Below are 16628 nucleotides of genomic sequence, written 5' to 3' on the forward strand. Positions count from 1 at the left end.
TCTTAATTTAAGGAAAATCAAGATGACATCACCTGTTTTGGAGGGATTTGGACCTAAAAATCTTTATATTAACTGGAGGAGAACAAGTCACACAGCCTCTTAATTTAAGGAAAATCAAGATAACATCACCTGTTTTGGAGGGATTTGGACCTAAAAATCTTTATATTAACTGGAGGAGAACAAGTCACACAACCTCTTAATTTAAGGAAAATCAAACATATCTGGGAATCTTTTCAATTTTATCCAGAAAACCACCACAATCCAACCTTCCACAGCCACGAGGCTACAAAACCAACTGTTTTTTTTTTTAATTTTAATTTTATTTTCCATCCCAGGCTTTCTCCAGCCTGGCTGAGGCTGCATACGAAGCTGCAGACGTGGCTGACGACCAGGAGGAACCTGCAACCTACTGCCTGTCCTCGTCCTTCGAGCTCATCGTGCAGAAACTGCTGGAGACAGCTGACAGGTGAGAGAAAAATTCCCCAAAAAACCCTTTTTTCTAGTTATTTCCTCACTCCAGGATCGTGGGATCTTTTTGGGAAGGTTTGGGTTAAAACGTGGATTTTTTTGGTGGCAAAAAAATAGAGGGATGGAGATGGAAATTGTAGGAAAATGGGTCTTGCAGGGGAAAATTATTCAGTGTTTTGTCCATATCTTGTTTTAGGAAGTCCAGGAGTGTCCCTTCCCTATTTTCTTTTGAATCTCTCCTGTTTTCCTTGGAATTTCTCACATTTTCCTTTGACTCTCTCCTGTTTTCCTTGGAATTTCTCACGTTTTCCCTCACATTTCTCCCATTTTCTTTGGAATTTTTTCCGTTTTCCCTCACATCTCTCCTGTTTTCCCTTGAATTTGTCCCATTTTCCTTCAAATTTCTCCCGTTTTCCCTTGAATTTCTCCCATTTTCTCTCACATTCCTCCCATTTTCCTTGGAATTTTTCCCGTTTTCCCTCGAATTTCTCCCGTTTTCCCTCAAATCTCTCCCATTTTCCCTTGAATTTCTCCCATTTTTCCTCACATCTCTCCCGTTTTCCTTGGAATTTCTCCCGTTTTCCTTGGAATTTCTCCCGTTTTCCTTGGAATTTCTCCCGTTTTCCTTGGAATCTCTCCTGTTTTCCTTGGAATCTCTCCCATTTTCTCTTACATTTCTCCTGTTTTCCCTCAAATTTCTCCCATTTTTCCTCACATCTCTCCCATTTTCCTTGGAATTTCTCACGTTTTCCTTGGAATCTCTCCCATTTTCCCTCACATTTCTCTCATTTTCCTTTGAATTTCTCCCGTTTTCCTTGGAATTTCTCCCGTTTTCCGTCACATTTCTCCCGTTTTCCGTCACATTTCTCCCATTTTCCCTCACATCTCTCCTGTTTTCCTTGGAATTTCTCCTGTTTTCCTTGGAATTTCTCCCATTTTCCCTCACACCTCTCCCGTTTTCCTTCAAATTTCTCCCATTTTCCCTCACATCTCTCCTGTTTTCCTTGGAATTTCTCCCATTTTTCCTCACATCTCTCCATTTTCCTTCAAATTCCTCCCATTTCCCCTCGAATTTCTCACGTTTTCCCTTGAATTTCTCCCGTTTTCCCTCACATCTCTCCAGTTTTCCTTGGAAAAAAACGCCAAAAATAATTTTAAAAAAACCCTGCCAGAAGTAGCTTCACAAATTTCCTTTATTTCAAAGCTTTTCCAGTGACTCCTCCTTATCACAACACTCAGATGGAGCTGCTGCTGCTTCACCAAAATACAAAAATTCTGGTTTTTCCAATTTTCCTCCTTTTTCTGCAGACCTGACGGACACCAGAACAACCTGAGGAGTTCAGCTTACGAATCCCTGATGGAAATAGTGAAAAACAGTGCCAAGGATTGTTATCCTGCTGTCCAAAAAACCACCCTGGTCATCATGGAGAGACTCCAGCAAGTGCTGCAGATGGAGGTGAGGAAATACTGATTGGAAAAAAGGGAAATCTGGGGAATTACTGATTAAAAAAAAGGGAAATTTGGGTAATTCCATGGCTGGAATTGTCCAAAATCCAAATTTGGAGCGAGCTGGTAGATGGAGGTGAGGAAATCCTGGTTTTAAAAAAAGAGAAATTTGGGTAATTTCTGATTTAAAAAAGGGAAATTTGGGGAATTCCATGGCTGGAATTGTCCAAAATCCAAATTTGGAGCGAGCTGGCAGATGGAGGTGAGGAAATCCTGATTGAAAAAAGAGAAATTTGGGTAATTCCTGATTTTAAAAAAGGGAAATTTGGGTAATTCCATGGCTGGAATTATCCAAAATCCCAAATTGATTTTTTTATTCTCATTTCCCATTTATTTTTTATTCTCATTTCACGTTGATTTTTTTATTCTCATTTCACGTTGATTTTTTTATTCTCATTTCACGTTGATTTTTTTATTCTCATTTCACGTTGATTTTTTTATTCTCATTTCACGTTGATTTTTTATTCTCATTTCCCATTTATTTTTTTATTCTCATTTCACGTTGATTTTTTATTCTCATTTCCCATTGATTTTTTATTCTCATATTTTTTTATTCTTTTTTATTCTCTTTTATTTTTTATTCTCATTTCACATTTATTTTATTTTTTATTCTCCTTTCAGTCTCACATCCAGAGCACCTCAGACAGAATCCAATTCAACGATCTCCAGTCCCTTCTCTGTGCAACTCTGCAGGTAAATTCCTCTTTCTTGGGTTTGGATTTTTGAATTCCATGGAAAATAGGGAGAAATTCCAAGGAAAAGATGAGAAATTCCATGGAAAATGGGAGACATTCCATGGAAAACAGGAAGAAATTCCAAGGAAAATATAAGAAATTCCAAGGAAAATATGAGAAATTCCACAGAAAATATGAGAAATTCCATGGAAAACAGGAAAGAGACACTCCTGAACTTCCTAAAACCAGATATAGACAAAATCTGGACTTTGAAAGAAGTGAAAACAGAGACTTAAAATTAGTATTTTTCTCTGGAAATTAAGGGCTTTTTTTCCTTCTTTTCCTGGGAAATCTTGCATTTCCACCACTTTAATCATTTCTAAAGTCAAACTCAACCCTTCAGCACTCTTCAACCCCCCCATGAGAGAAAAAAAAAGCACTTTATTATTATTATTTTATTTTTTAAATTAATTTCATATTTAAATCTGACCAGCTCCCACTGAATCCCAACAAAACAAAATCAAATCCAGCTGGAAAATCCAAACAAACACCACTTCCCAACCACAAAAATCAGATTTTTTAACACCACCACACCTCCCACCTCACCCCACATGGGGTGAGAATCCTTTATTTCCCTCCCAACCACCGATTTTTTTCCGATTTTCCCCTTTTTTCCCATTTTTTGCCCCCAGAACGTGCTGAGGAAGGTGCAGCACCAGGATGCCCTGCAGATCTCAGACGTGGTGATGGCATCTCTGCTCAGAATGTTCCAGAGCACGGCAGGCTCAGGGGGAGTGCAGGAGGATGCCCTGATGGCTGTCAGCACCCTGGTGGAAGGTCAGGAAATGGGGTGGGATTTGGGGATTTTGGGGCACAGCGTGGGGGAAATGGTAATTTGGGGTTGGGTTTGCTCTGGAAGGGGTTGAGGGTGGGTGTGGGATGGTGGGGAGGTGGAGATTTAGAGTGACTTTCAGCCTGAGAAATTCTGGGATTTTAAAACCCAAATCACCTTGAAATGTGGAATTTTAGGTTTTTTATATTTTTTATTATTTCCAAGGAAAAGTGTGATAAAGTAGTAAAGGAGAGTTTGGGATGTTCACATCCCTGGAAGTGTCCAGTGGAGCAACCTGGGATGGTGGGAAGATGTCATTTTAGGGTTCCTTTCAACCCAGGAAATCCTGGAATTTTAAAATCCAAATCACCTTGAAATGTGGAATTTTAGGTTTTTTATATTTTTTATTATTTCCAAGGAAAAGTGTGATAAAGTAGTAAGGAGAGCTGGGAATGTTCACATTCCTGGAATTGTCCAGGGATCAGGTTGGGTGAGTTTTGGGATCATGGAAGGTGTTCCTGTCCATCCTTTCAACCTGAGAAATCCTAGGATTCTAAAATCCAAATCACCTTGGAGCGTGGAATTTTAGGTTTTTTGTATTTTTTGTTATTTCCAAGGAAAAGTGTGATAAAGTAGTAAAGGAGAGCTGGGAATGTTCACATTCCTGGAATTCTCCAGGGTCAGCTTGGATGAGTTTTGGGATCATGCAGGGTGTTTCTGCCCATCCTTTCAACTCAGGAAATCCTGGAATTTTAAAATCCAAACCACCCTGGAATGTGGAATTTTAGGTTTTTAATATTTTTTTATTATTTCCAAGGGAAAGTGTGGATAAGGTAGTAGAGGAGAGCTGGGAATGATCACATTTCTGGAATTCTTCAAGGCAAGGTTGGATGAGTTTTGGAATATTCCTTTCAACCCAGGAAATCCTGGAATTCTAAAATCCAAACCACCCTGGAGTGTGGAATTTTAGTTTTTTATATTTTTTTATTATTTCCAAGGAATAGTACGGATGAGGCAGCAAAGGAGAGCTGGGGGTGTTTTCCTTCTCTCTGGAATATTTTCCCTGCCCAACCCTAGGTGGAGAGTTCTCCAGAATTCCTGAGTTTGGGAATTCTGTCTTCAAAAATCCACAGGGAATTTTTCCAGCCTGGGAAGATCTGGATAATTCCAGATTTTCCCTGAGTTTGGGTGGAATATAAAAGTTGGAATTTTGGTTTGTCATTAATGGCAGTGCCATAAATTGGGATTTTCCTTCTCTCAGGAATATTTCACCTGTACAGTCCTAGGTGGAGAGTTCTCCAAAATTCCTGAGTTTGGGAATTTTGTCTTGAAAATTCCACCAGGATTTGGGCACTTTGGGATTTGGAATGGAAAATCTGGATAATTCCAGGTTTTCCCTGAGTTTGGGTGGAATATAAAAGTTGGGATTTTGATTTCTCATTAATGGCAAATGCCATAAATTGGGGATTTTCCTTCTCTCTGCAATATTTTCCCTGCTGCAGTCCTAGGAGGAGAATTCCTGAAATACATGGATGCCTTCAAGCCTTTCCTTGGCATTGGGCTGAAAAACTACGCCGAGTACCAGGTATGGATCAGCTTCTCCCTTTTTCCAGAGAAATCTGGAATTTTCCAGCTTGGGTGAATTTTGGGATCATGGAAAGTCTCCCTGCCCATCCAGTGGTCACTTCCAACCCAGGAAATCCTGGAATTCCAAAATCCAAACCACCCCAGAGTGTGGAATTTTGGTTTCTTGTATTTTTTTAATGATTTCCAAGGAAAAATGTGGATGAGGCAGCAAAGGAGAGCTGGGGAGGGAATTCCTGTTTTTTCCTCTTCAATCCCTGAATTCCATTTTTTTTTCCTCTTAATCCCCTGAATTCTGTTTTTCTCTTAATCTGCTGAATTATCTTCCTTTCCCTTCAATCCCTGAATTCCCTTTTTACCTCTTAAATCCCTGAATTCCTTTTTTTTTCCCTTAATCCCCTGAATTCCCTTTTTCCCCTTTCATCCCTAAATCCCCATTTTTCCCCTTAAATCCCCAAATTCCCTTTTTTTCTCTTAAATCCCTGAACTTTTTTTTTTTTCCTTTTAAACCCCTGAATTTCCTTTTTCCCCTTCAATCCCTAAATCTCCTTTTTTTCCCTTCAATCCCTGAATTCCCTTTTTCCCTCTTATTCCCCTCTGAATTCTCTTTTTTCTTCTTTGGACAAGGGATGGAGGGAATGGCTTTAAATGGGAATGGGGTCTGTTTGTCTGTCTGTCTGTCTGTCTGCTGTGGGGCTGGGGGGTGACCTGTGCTGAGCTCTGTGTCCCTGCAGTCCAGCATCCCAAATCCCATCCTAAATCCCAAACCCCACCCCAAATCCCACCCCAAATCCCAAATCTGTCCCTTGCAGGTGTGTCTCTCAGCTGTGGGGCTGGTGGGTGACCTGTGCCGAGCTCTGCAGTCCAACATCCCAAACCCCATCCTGAATCCCATCCCAAATCCCAAATCCCACCCCAAATCCCAAATCTGTCCATTCCAGGTTTGTCTGTCAGCTGTGGGGCTGATGGGTGACCTGTGCAGTCCAACATCCCAATCCCCATCCCAAATGCCATCCTAAATCCCAAATGCCATCCTAAATCCCAAATCTGTCCTTTGCAGGTGTGTCTGTCAGCCGTGGGGCTGGTGGGTGACCTGTGCCAAGCTCTCCAGCCCAACATCCCAAATCCCACCCCAAACCCCACCCCAAATCCCAAATCTGTCCCTTCCAGGTGTGTCTCTCAGCCGTGGGGCTGGTGGGTGACCTGTACCGAGCCTTGCAGTCCAACACCCCAAATCCAATCCCAAATCCAATCCTAAATCCCAAACTCCACCCCAAATCCAATCCCAAACCCCACCCCAAATCCCAAATCTGTCCTTTCCAGGTGTGTCTGTCAGCCGTGGGGCTGGTGGGTGACCTGTGCCGAGCTCTCCAGTCCAACATCCTCCCGTTCTGTGACGAGGTGATGCAGCTGCTCCTGGAGAACCTCGGGGTGAGCTCTCCCTGCTCCTCAGTGACACTTGGGGTGTTTCCCAGGGGGAGTGGGAGGTGGGAGAAATGCACCAAAAAAACCAAAAAACTTTTTAAAAAGTGAGGAATTGGCTGGGAACGTCTCGTGTTTGACAGCTCTGTATGGTTTGAACGGCAGCCAGAATTTATCAGGGATTTGCATTTTTGAGTAAATATCTCCTCCTTCATCTCATGATTTCTCCATTTATCTCCACTTCATTCCCTTCCCAAACTGAGCTTTTCCCTTTTCTCAAAAGGATTTTGCATTTTGAGGAAATATCTCCTCATTTATCTCCTCATTTATCAACTTCCTTCCATTCCCAAACTGAGCTTGGAGGTTTTTTTCCCTTTTCCCAAAGAGATTTCGCATTTTGAAGAAATACCTCTTTTAACAACTTCCTTCTCTTCCCAAAACCAAATTTTGCATTCTGAGGAAATATCTCATTTATCTCCTCATTTATCAACTCCATTCCCTTCCCAAACCCAAATTTTGCATTCTGAGCAAATACCTCGTCGTTTATCTCCCTGCTTTTCCATTTCCTTCCCTTCCCAAACTGAGCTTTGAGTTTCTTTTCCCTTTTCTCAAAGGGTTTTTGCATTTTGAGGAAATATCTCCCCATTTATTAACTCCCTTCCCTTCCCAAAACCAAATTTTGCATTCTGAAGATACATCTCCTCATTTAACAACTTCTCAAAACCAAATTCTGCATTTTGAGGAAGTACCTCCTTGTTTTTCTACTTCCTTCTCTTCCCAAAACCAAATTTTGCATTCCGAGCAAACACCTCCTTGTTTTTCCACTTCCTTCCTAAATCCAAATTTTACATTTTGGATCAATCCCTCCTTCTTTAGCTCCCCATTTATCAACGTCCTTCCCTTCCCAAAACCAAATTTTGCATTCCGAGCAAACACCTCCTCATTTTTCCATTTCCTTCCCAAAACCAAATTGTACATTTTGAATCAATACCTCCTCATTCATTTATCTCCTCATTTTTCCACTTCCTTCCCTTCCCAAAACCAAATTTTGCATTCCGAGCAAATACCTCCTCATTTTTCCATTTCCTTCCCAAAACCAAATTGTACATTTTGGATCAATCCCTCCTCGTTTTTCCACTTCCCTCCCAAAACCAAATTTTGCATTTTGAATCAATCCTTCCTTTATCTCCTTGTTTATCCACTTTCTTCCCTTCCCAAAACCAAATTTTGCATTCTGAGCAAACACCTCCTCGTTTTTCCACTTCCTTCCCAAAACCAAATTTTGCATTCTGAACAAAAACCTCCTTTTTTTTCCACTTCCTTCTCAAAACCAAATTTTACATTTTCAATCAATACCTCCTTATCTCCTCGACTTTCCACTTCCTTCCCTCCCCAAATCCAAATTTTGCGTTTTGAATCAATACCTCCTTCTTTATCTCCTCGTTTATCCACTTCCTTCCCTTCCCTTCCCTAAACCAAATAATGCATTTTGAGGAAATACCTCCTTGTTTATTCCACTTCCTTCCCTCCCAAAACCAAATTTTACATTTTGGATCAATAGCTCCTTGTTTTTCCATTTCCTTCCCAAAACCAAATTGTACATTTTGGATCAATCACTCCTCGTTTTTCCACTTCCTTCATTTTGCATTTTGAATCAATACCTCCTCATTCATCTTCTCATTTATCTACTTCCTTCTCTTCCCATAAACCAAATTTTGCATTCTGAGCAAACACCTCCTTGTTTTTCCACTTCCTTCCCTAAACCAAATTTTACATTTTGGATCAATAGCTCCTTGTTTTTCCACTTCCCTCCCAAAACCAAATTGTACATTTTGGATCAATTCCTCCTTGTTTTTCCATTTCCTCCCCAAAACCAAATCTTACATTTTGGATCAATCCTTCCTCGTTTTTCCATTTCCTTCCCAAAACCAAATTTTACATTTTGAATCAACACCTCCTCATTTTTCCACTTCCTCCCCACAACCAAATTTCCCATTTTGGATCAACCCCTCCTCGTTCTCTCCTGGTTTCCCTCCTCCCCAGGGTGATTTGGGGTTTGTTTTGCAGAACGAGAACGTGCACAGGTCGGTGAAGCCGCAGATCCTCTCGGTCTTTGGGGACATCGCCCTGGCCATCGGCGGCGAGTTCAAGAAGTACCTGGACGTGGTGCTCAACACCCTGCAGCAGGCCAGCCAGGCCCAGGTGGACAAGGTGAGAGCTGGGGACTCCAGGGGACAGTGCCAGTGTCCCATCCTGGCCCTGAATTGCAGAGGGACAGTGCCAGTGTCCCATCCTGGCCCTGAATCCTAACGGGACAGTGCCAGTGTCCCATCCTGGCCCTGAATTCCAAGAGGATGTTCCCCGTCCCTGAATCCCAAAGGGACAGTGCCAGTGTCTCTCCCTGTCCCTGAATCCCAAGGGGACATTCCCTGAGTAACAGGGATGTTACTGTCCCTGAATTCCAGAGGGACATTCCCGAAGTCTCATCCTGACCCTGAATTCTGGAGGGACGTTCTCAGTGTCATTCCTGTGCCATCCCAGTCCAGCTCTGAATTCCAAGGGGACATTCCCAAAGTCTCACCCTGGCCCTGAATCCCAAGGGACATTTCCTGGCCCTGAATGCCAAGGGACATTCGCAAAGTCTCATCCTGTCCCTGAATCCTGAGGGGACATTCTCAGTGTCCCATCCTGACCCTGAATCCCAAAGGGACATTCCCCGTCCCTGTATCCTGAGGGGACATTCTCAGTGTCTCATCCTGGCTCTGAATTCCATGGGGACATTCCCAGTGTGTCACCCTGACCCTGAATTCCAAGAGGATGTTCCCTGTCCCTGAATTCCAGAGGGACATTCCCCAAGTCTCATCCTGACCCTGAATTCCAGGGGGACAGTGCCAGTGTCTCATCCTGACCCTGAATTCCAGAGGGACATTCCCAAAGTCTCATCCTGACCCTGAATCCCGAGGGGACATTCCCCATCCCTGAATCCCAAAGGGACATTGCCAGTGTCCCATCCTGGCCTGAATTCCAGAGGGACATTCCCAGTGTCCCCATCCCCATTCCCAATGTCTCATCCTGACCCTGAATGCCAAGGGACATTCCTTGTCCCTAAATCCTGAGGGGACATTCCCAGTGTCCCCATCCCCATTCCCAGAGTCCCACCTGTCCCATTTCCAGAGTCCCATTCCCCGTCTCCCACCCTGTCCCATTCCCATCCCCAGTGTCTCCAGTGTCCCCATGTCCCACCTGTCCCCATGTCCCCATGTCCCATTCCAGTCTGACTATGACATGGTGGATTACCTGAATGAGCTGCAGGTCCCAGTGTCCCCATGTCCCACCTGTCCCCAGTGTCCCCATTCAGTGTCCCCATGTCCCGTTGCAGTCTGACTATGACATGGCGGATTGCCTGAATGAGCTGCAGGTCCCAGTGTCCCCATGTTCCCAGTGTCCCCATTCAGTGTCCCCATGTTCCCAGTGTCCCCATTCAGTGTCCCCATGTCCCACCTGTCCCCATGTCCCCAGTGTCCCGTTCCCAGTCGGACTATGACATGGTGGATTACCTGAACAAGCTGCAGGTCCCAGTGTCCCCATGTCCCCAGTGTCCCATCCCAGTGTCCCCATCTCCAGTGTCCCCATGTCCCCAGTGTCCCCATCTCAGTGTCCCCATGTCCCTGTCCCGTTGCAGTCTGACTACAACATGGTGGATTACCTGAACAAGCTGCAGGTCCCAGTGTCCCCATGTCCCCAGTGTCCCCATGTCCCCAGTGTCCCCAGTGTCCCCATTCAGTGTCCCCATGTCCCGTTGCAGTCTGACTACGACATGGTGGATTACCTGAACGAGCTGCGGGAAGGCTGTCTGGAGGCTTACACTGGCATCATCCAGGGCCTCAAGGGAGACCAGGAGAACGTGCACCGTGAGTCACCGGGGTTTTAGGGGATTGGGGGGGGTTTGTGGGGTCAGCAGGGGGTTTGTGGGGTCACAGGGTGTTTGTGATAGTCAGGATAACAGGGTGTTTGAGGGGAAAATCCCAGCAATCCCAAAAATCTCAAAAGTTCCGGCAATCCCAAAAATCCCAGCAATATGAAAAATCCAAGGAATCCCAAAAATTCCAGCAATCCCAAAAATCCCCAAAAATCTCAGCAATCTGAAAAATCCCAGCAATGCCAAAAATCCCAGGAATCCAAAAAAATCCCAGCAAACCCAGAAATCCCAAAAATCTCAGGAATCCCAAAAATCCCAGCAATCAAAAAAATCTCAAAAATCTCAAAATCCCAGAACAATCCCAGGTTATCCGAGCAAATCAGAAAAATCCCATAAACCTCAGACCTTTCCCAGGAAACCCCAGCAATCCCATAACTCATCCCAAACCTTTCCCGCAGCGGACGTGATGCTGGTGCAAATCCCATCAACCCCACAAACCCCATCAATCCCATCAGCCCTACAAATCCCATCAACCCCACAAACCCCATAACTAACCCCAAATTTCCCCCCAGCGGACGTGATGCTGGTGCAAACCCCATCAATCCCCTAAACCCCATAACTAACCCCACAAACCCTATGACTAACCCCAATCTTTCCCCAGCGGACGTGATGCTGATGCAAACCCCATCAATCCCCTAAACCCCACAAACCCCACCAATCCCATAACTAATCCCCCTTTTCCCCTCAGCTGGATGTGATGCTGGTGCAAACCCCATAAACCTGAGCAAACCCCATCAGTCCCATAACCCCACAAATAACCCTAAATCTTTCCCCCCCAGCGGACGTGATGCTGGTGCAGCCGCGGGTGGAGTTCATCCTCTCCTACATCGACCACATCGCTGGCGACGAGGATCACACCGACGGCGTGGTGGCCTGTGCTGCTGGCCTTATAGGGTAAATCATCCCAAAAACCCAAAAATCTGCCTGTGCTGCTGGCCTTATAGGGTAAATCATCCCCATCCCAAAAATCCCATCAAAAACCCCAAATCTGCCCTTTGTCCTGCCTGTTTGGGATCACACCGACGGCGTGGTGGCCTGTGCTGCTGGCCTTATAGGGTAAATCATCCCCATCCCAAAATCTGCCCCTTTTTCCCATGGCAAACCCCAACATCTGCCTGTGCTGCTGGCCTTATAGGGTAAATCATCCCAAAAATCCCAAAATCTGCTCTGTGCTGCTGGCCTTATAGGGTAAATCATCCCCATCCCAAAAATCCCATCAAAAACCCCAAATCTGCCCTTTGTCCTGGCTGTTTGGGATCACACCGACGGCGTGGTGGCCTGTGCTGCTGGCCTTATAGGGTAAAAACCCCAAAAACCCCAAAATCTGCCTGTGCTGCTGGCCTTATAGGGTAAATCATCCCAAAAACCCCAAATCTGCCTGTGCTGCTGGCCTTATAGGGTAAATCATCCCCAAAATCCCAAAATCTGCCCTTTTTCCCATGGAAAACCCCAAAAGCTGCCTGTGCTGCTGGCCTTATAGGGTAAATCATCCCCAAAATCCCAAAATCTGCCCTTTTTCCCATGGAAAACCCCAAAATCTTCCTGTGCTGCTGGCCTTATAGGGTAAAAACCCCAAAATCTGCCTGTGCTGCTGGCCTTATAGGGTAAAAACCCCAAAATCTGCCTGTGCTGCTGGCCTTATAGGGTAAAAACCCCAAAATCTGCCTGTGCTGCTGGCCTTATAGGGTAAAAACCCCAAAAATCCCATCCAAAACCCCAAAATCTGCCTGTGCTGCTGGCCTTATAGGGTAAAAACCCCAAAATCTGCCCCTTTTCCCATGGAAAACCCCAAAAGCTGCCTGTGCTGCTGGCCTTATAGGGTAAAAATCCTATCCCATAAATCCCAGCAATCCTAAAAATCCCAGCAATTCCAGCTGGCCTTATAGGGTAAACCTTCCCAGCCTGCTTTTCCATGGGAAATCCCAAAAAAATCCTGGATTTAGGACTTTTCCAGGAGCTTAGGAACAAAAAAAATTCATTTTTAGGGTCCAGAGGAAGGTAGCAGTTTTCCTCTTAAATCCCTAAATTCCCTTTTTTTTTCTCTTAATCCCCTGAATTCGATTAAATCCCTGAATTCCCTTTTTTCTTCTTGATCCCCAGAATTCTTTTTTCCTCTTAATTCCCTGAATTCCCTTTTTTCCCCTTAAATCCCTTTTCTCCTCTTAATCCCCTGGACTCCTTTTTTTTCCTCTTAAATCCCTGAATTCCCTTTTTTCCTCTTAAATCCCTAAATTCCCTTTTTTTTCTCTTAATCCCTGAATTCCCTTAAATCCCTGAATTCCCTTTATTCCTTTTAAGTCCCTGAATTCTCTTTTTTCCTCTTGATCCCCTTAAATCCCAGAATTTCCACCTTTCCTGCAGAATTCCAGGGACAGCCATAGCCAGATCACCCTTTACCCACAAATCTGAACATCTTTAATTCCCAATTTTCTCCCCAAATCCTTTCCCAAAAACAATCCCAAAGGAATCCCAAAAGAATCCCAAAGGAATTCCATTCTGCCCCATTTTTTCCTGGAATTCCCAGTTTCCCCCTCTCCAATTCCTGGGGAAAATTATGAGGAAATCAACCTTTGAACATCTTTTATTCCCAATTTTCTCTCCAAATCCTTTTCCAAAAACAATCCCAAAAAGAATCCCAAAGGAATCCTAAAGGAATTCCATTCTGCCACAGCTTTTCCCAACATTTTCCCCTCCCCAATTCCAGGGATTTGTGTACAGATTTTGGGAAAATCTGAGTCCTTTTAGGGTCTGATTTATGGGGAAATCAACCTTCGAACATCTTGCATTCCCAATTTTCTCTCCAAATATTTTCCCAAAAACAATCCCAAAGGAATCCCAAAAGAATCCCAAAGGAATTCCATTCTGCCACAGCTTTTCCCAACATTTTTCCCTCTCCAATTCCAGGGATTTGTGTACAGCTTTTGGGAAAGGCTGAGTCCTTTTAGGGTCTGATTTAAGGGGAAATCTGCCGATTTATGGGGAAATCGACCTTCGAACATCTTTTATTCCCAATTTTCTTTCCAAATCCTTTCCCAAAAAGAATCCCAAAGGAATCCCAAAAGAATCCCAAAGGAATTCAATTCTGCCACAGCTTTTCCTGGAATTCCCAGTTTCCCCCTCTCCAATTCCTGGGGAAAATTATGAGGAAATCAACCTTTGAACATCTTTTATTCCCAATTTTCTCTCCAAATCCTTTCCCAAAAACAATCCCAAAGGAATTCCATTCTGCCACAGCTTTTCCCAACATTTTTCCCTCCCCAATACCAGAGATTTATGTACATATTTTGGGAAAATCTGAGTCCTTTTAGGGTCTGATTTAAGGGGAAATCTGCTGATTTAAGGGGAAATCGACCTTCAAACATCTTTTATTCCCAATTTTCTCTCCAAATCCTTTCCCAAAAAAGGAATTCTTTCCTTCCACACCTTTTCCCACCATTTTTCCCTCTCCAATTCCAGGGATTTGTGTACAGCTTTTGGGAAAGGCTGAGGCTTTTTAGGATCAGAGGAATCCAGGATTAAAGTTCCCATTTTTCCTTCTGATTTAAGAGGAAATCAACCTTTGAACATCTTTAATTCCCAATTTTCTCCCCAAATCCTTTCCCAAAAAAGGAATTCCTTGCTGCCACATCTTTCCCCAACATTCCCATTTTTCCCTCCCCAATTCCAGGGATTTGTGTACAGATTTTGGGAAAAGCTGAGTCTTTTTGGGGTCTGATTTAAGGGGAAATCTGCCGATTTATGGGGAAATCTACCTTCAAACATCTTTTATTCCCAATTTTCTCCCCAAACCCTTTCCCAAAAACGGAATTCTTTCCTTCCACACCTTTTCCCACCGTTTTCCCTCTCCAATTCCAGGGATTTGTGTACAGCTTTCGGGAAGGATGTGCTGAAGCTGGTGGAAGCCAGACCCATGATCCACGAGCTGCTCACGGAAGGGAGGAGATCCAAGACGAACAAAACGAAAACTTTGGCCACCTGGGCCACCAAAGAGCTGAGGAAACTGAAGAATCAGGCTTGGTGAGGATCCATCCCAATCCCATCCCGCCGGAAAATCCCGGAATTCCCGCCGGGAAGAGTCGACGTGATGATTTGGGGTTGTTGCTCTGGGTGGTTTTGGGGTGAAAAAAGTGGTTTTTGGGGTTTTTCTGTGGGAAAATGGGGAGTTTGGGATGGGGTGAGGGAATTGCAGCAGGGTGGAGGTGGGGAGTGGGATTTGGGGGTGAAATGTGGGATAAGGGAATGGTTTGGGAAGGAATTATGGGATCAGGGAATGAAATGTGGGATCAGGGAGTGGTCTGGGAGTGAAATACAGGATCAGGGAGTGAAATATGGGATTGGGAAATGAAATATGGGATCAATCTGTAATCATGGAATGGTTTGGGAGTGAAATATGGGATCAGGGAATGAAATATGGGATCAGGGAGTGGTTTGGGAATGAAATAATGGGATCAGGGAATGAAATATGGGATCAGGGAATGGTTTGGGAATGAAATATGGGATTGAGGAATGAACTATGGGATCAGGGAAGGAAATATGAGATCAGGGAATGGTTTGGGAATAGAAATATGAGATCAGGGAGTGGTTTGGGAAGGAAATATGGGATTGGGGAATTGTTTGGGAGTGAAATATGGGATCAGGGAATCGTCTGCAAGTGAAATATAGGATCAATCAGTGATCAGGGAATGGTTTGGGAGTGAAATACAGGATCAGGGAGTGAAATATGGGATTGGGAAATGAAATATGGGATCAGGGAATGGTCTGGGAGTGAAATATGGGATCAATCTGTGATCATGGAATGGTTTGGAAGTGAAATATAGGATTGTGGAGTGGTTTGGGAATGAAATATGGGATCAGGGAATGAAATATGGGATCAGGGAATGGTTTGGGAATGAAATATGGGATCAGGGAATGAAATATGGGATCAGGGAGTGAAATATGGGATCAGGGAGTGGTTTGGGATTGAAATATGGGATCAGGGATGTTTTGGGAAGGAAATCTGGGATCAGGGAATGGTCTGGGAGCTGCAGGGACATTCCCATTATCCCAAATCTCTGGATTTGGGGTGTTAAGGTCATTTTTTGGTGTAACCTTGGAATTGTTAGGGTTGGAAAAGTCCCAAAGGCCACATCCCTTCAACATCCAGGAGCTTTTGATTCCCAGAATTCTCTTTTTCCTCTTAAATCCCTGAACTCCCTTTTTTCCTATTAAATCTCAGAACTCTTTTTTCCTCTTAATCCCCTGAATTCCCTTTTTTTCCTCTTAAATCCCTGAATTCCTTTTTCCCCCTCAATCCCCTGAATTCCCTTTTTTCCCCTTAATTCCTTTTTCTCTCCTTAAACCCCCAAATCCCCTTTTTCCCCCTAAATCCCCTTTTTCCCCCTAAATCCCCTTTTTCCCCCTAAATCCCCTTTTGCCCCTAAATCCCCTTTTCCCCCTAAATCCCCTTTTCCCCCTAAATCCCCTTTTTCCCCCTAAATCCCCTTTTGCCCCTAAATCTCCTTTTCCCCCTAAATCCCCTTTTCCCTAAATCCTTTTCCCCCAAATCCTTTTCCCCCCAAGTCCCTTTTCCCCCTAAATCCCTTTTTCCCCCTTTTCCCCCTTTTTCCCTTTTTCCCCTTTTTCCCCTAATTCCTTAATCCCCACAATTCCCATTTTTCCCCATAAATCCCTAAATTCCCCATTTTCCCCCAAATCCCCTTGTTATCCCCCAAATCCCCTTTTTCCCCTAAATACCTTTTCCCCCGTTAACCCCTCAATTCCCTTTTTCCCCTTAATCCCCACAATTCCCATTTTCCTCTTAAATCCTTTTTCCCCCTAAATCCCCTTTTTCCCCCTCAATTCCCTTTTCTCCTCTTAACCCCCTTAATTCCCTTTTCCCCCTTTCCCCTAAATCCCTTTTTCCCCCTTTTTCCCCCTAAAACCCTTCTTTCCCCCCAAATTCCCTTTTCCCCCCAAAATCCCTTTTCCCCCCAATCCTTTTCCCCCTTTTCCCCCTTTTCCCCCTAAATCCCTTTTCCCCTAAATCCTTTTTCCCCCAAATCCCTTCTTCCCCGAAATCCTTTTTCCCCTAAATCCCTTTTCCCCTAAATCCCTTTTTCCCCCTAAATCCTTTCTCCCCCTCAATTCCCTGAATTCCTTTTTTCCTTAATTGATTTTTCTCTCC

General features: G+C 44.1%; 1 protein-coding gene across 1 annotated transcript; it reads left to right on the plus strand.

Annotated features, from left to right (window-relative positions):
- Positions 1-326: 326 nt before the first annotated feature.
- On the plus strand, positions 327-14486 carry LOC146423436 (importin subunit beta-1-like; the record flags this gene model as incomplete). Its single annotated transcript, XM_085044765.1, has 10 exons — positions 327-466; positions 1777-1924; positions 2596-2667; positions 3341-3485; positions 4983-5065; positions 6388-6495; positions 8554-8697; positions 10292-10397; positions 11245-11359; positions 14321-14486. Coding segments are annotated over 10 exons (1227 nt in total), but the record flags the coding sequence as incomplete, so codon positions are not given.
- Between the last annotated feature and the right edge of the window lie 2142 nt (positions 14487-16628).

This window comes from Lichenostomus cassidix, unplaced genomic scaffold (genome assembly GCF_008360975.1).
Source record: "Lichenostomus cassidix isolate B80296 unplaced genomic scaffold, HeHo_3.0 HiC_scaffold_792, whole genome shotgun sequence".
NCBI classification, from domain to species: Eukaryota; Metazoa; Chordata; class Aves; order Passeriformes; family Meliphagidae; genus Lichenostomus; species Lichenostomus cassidix.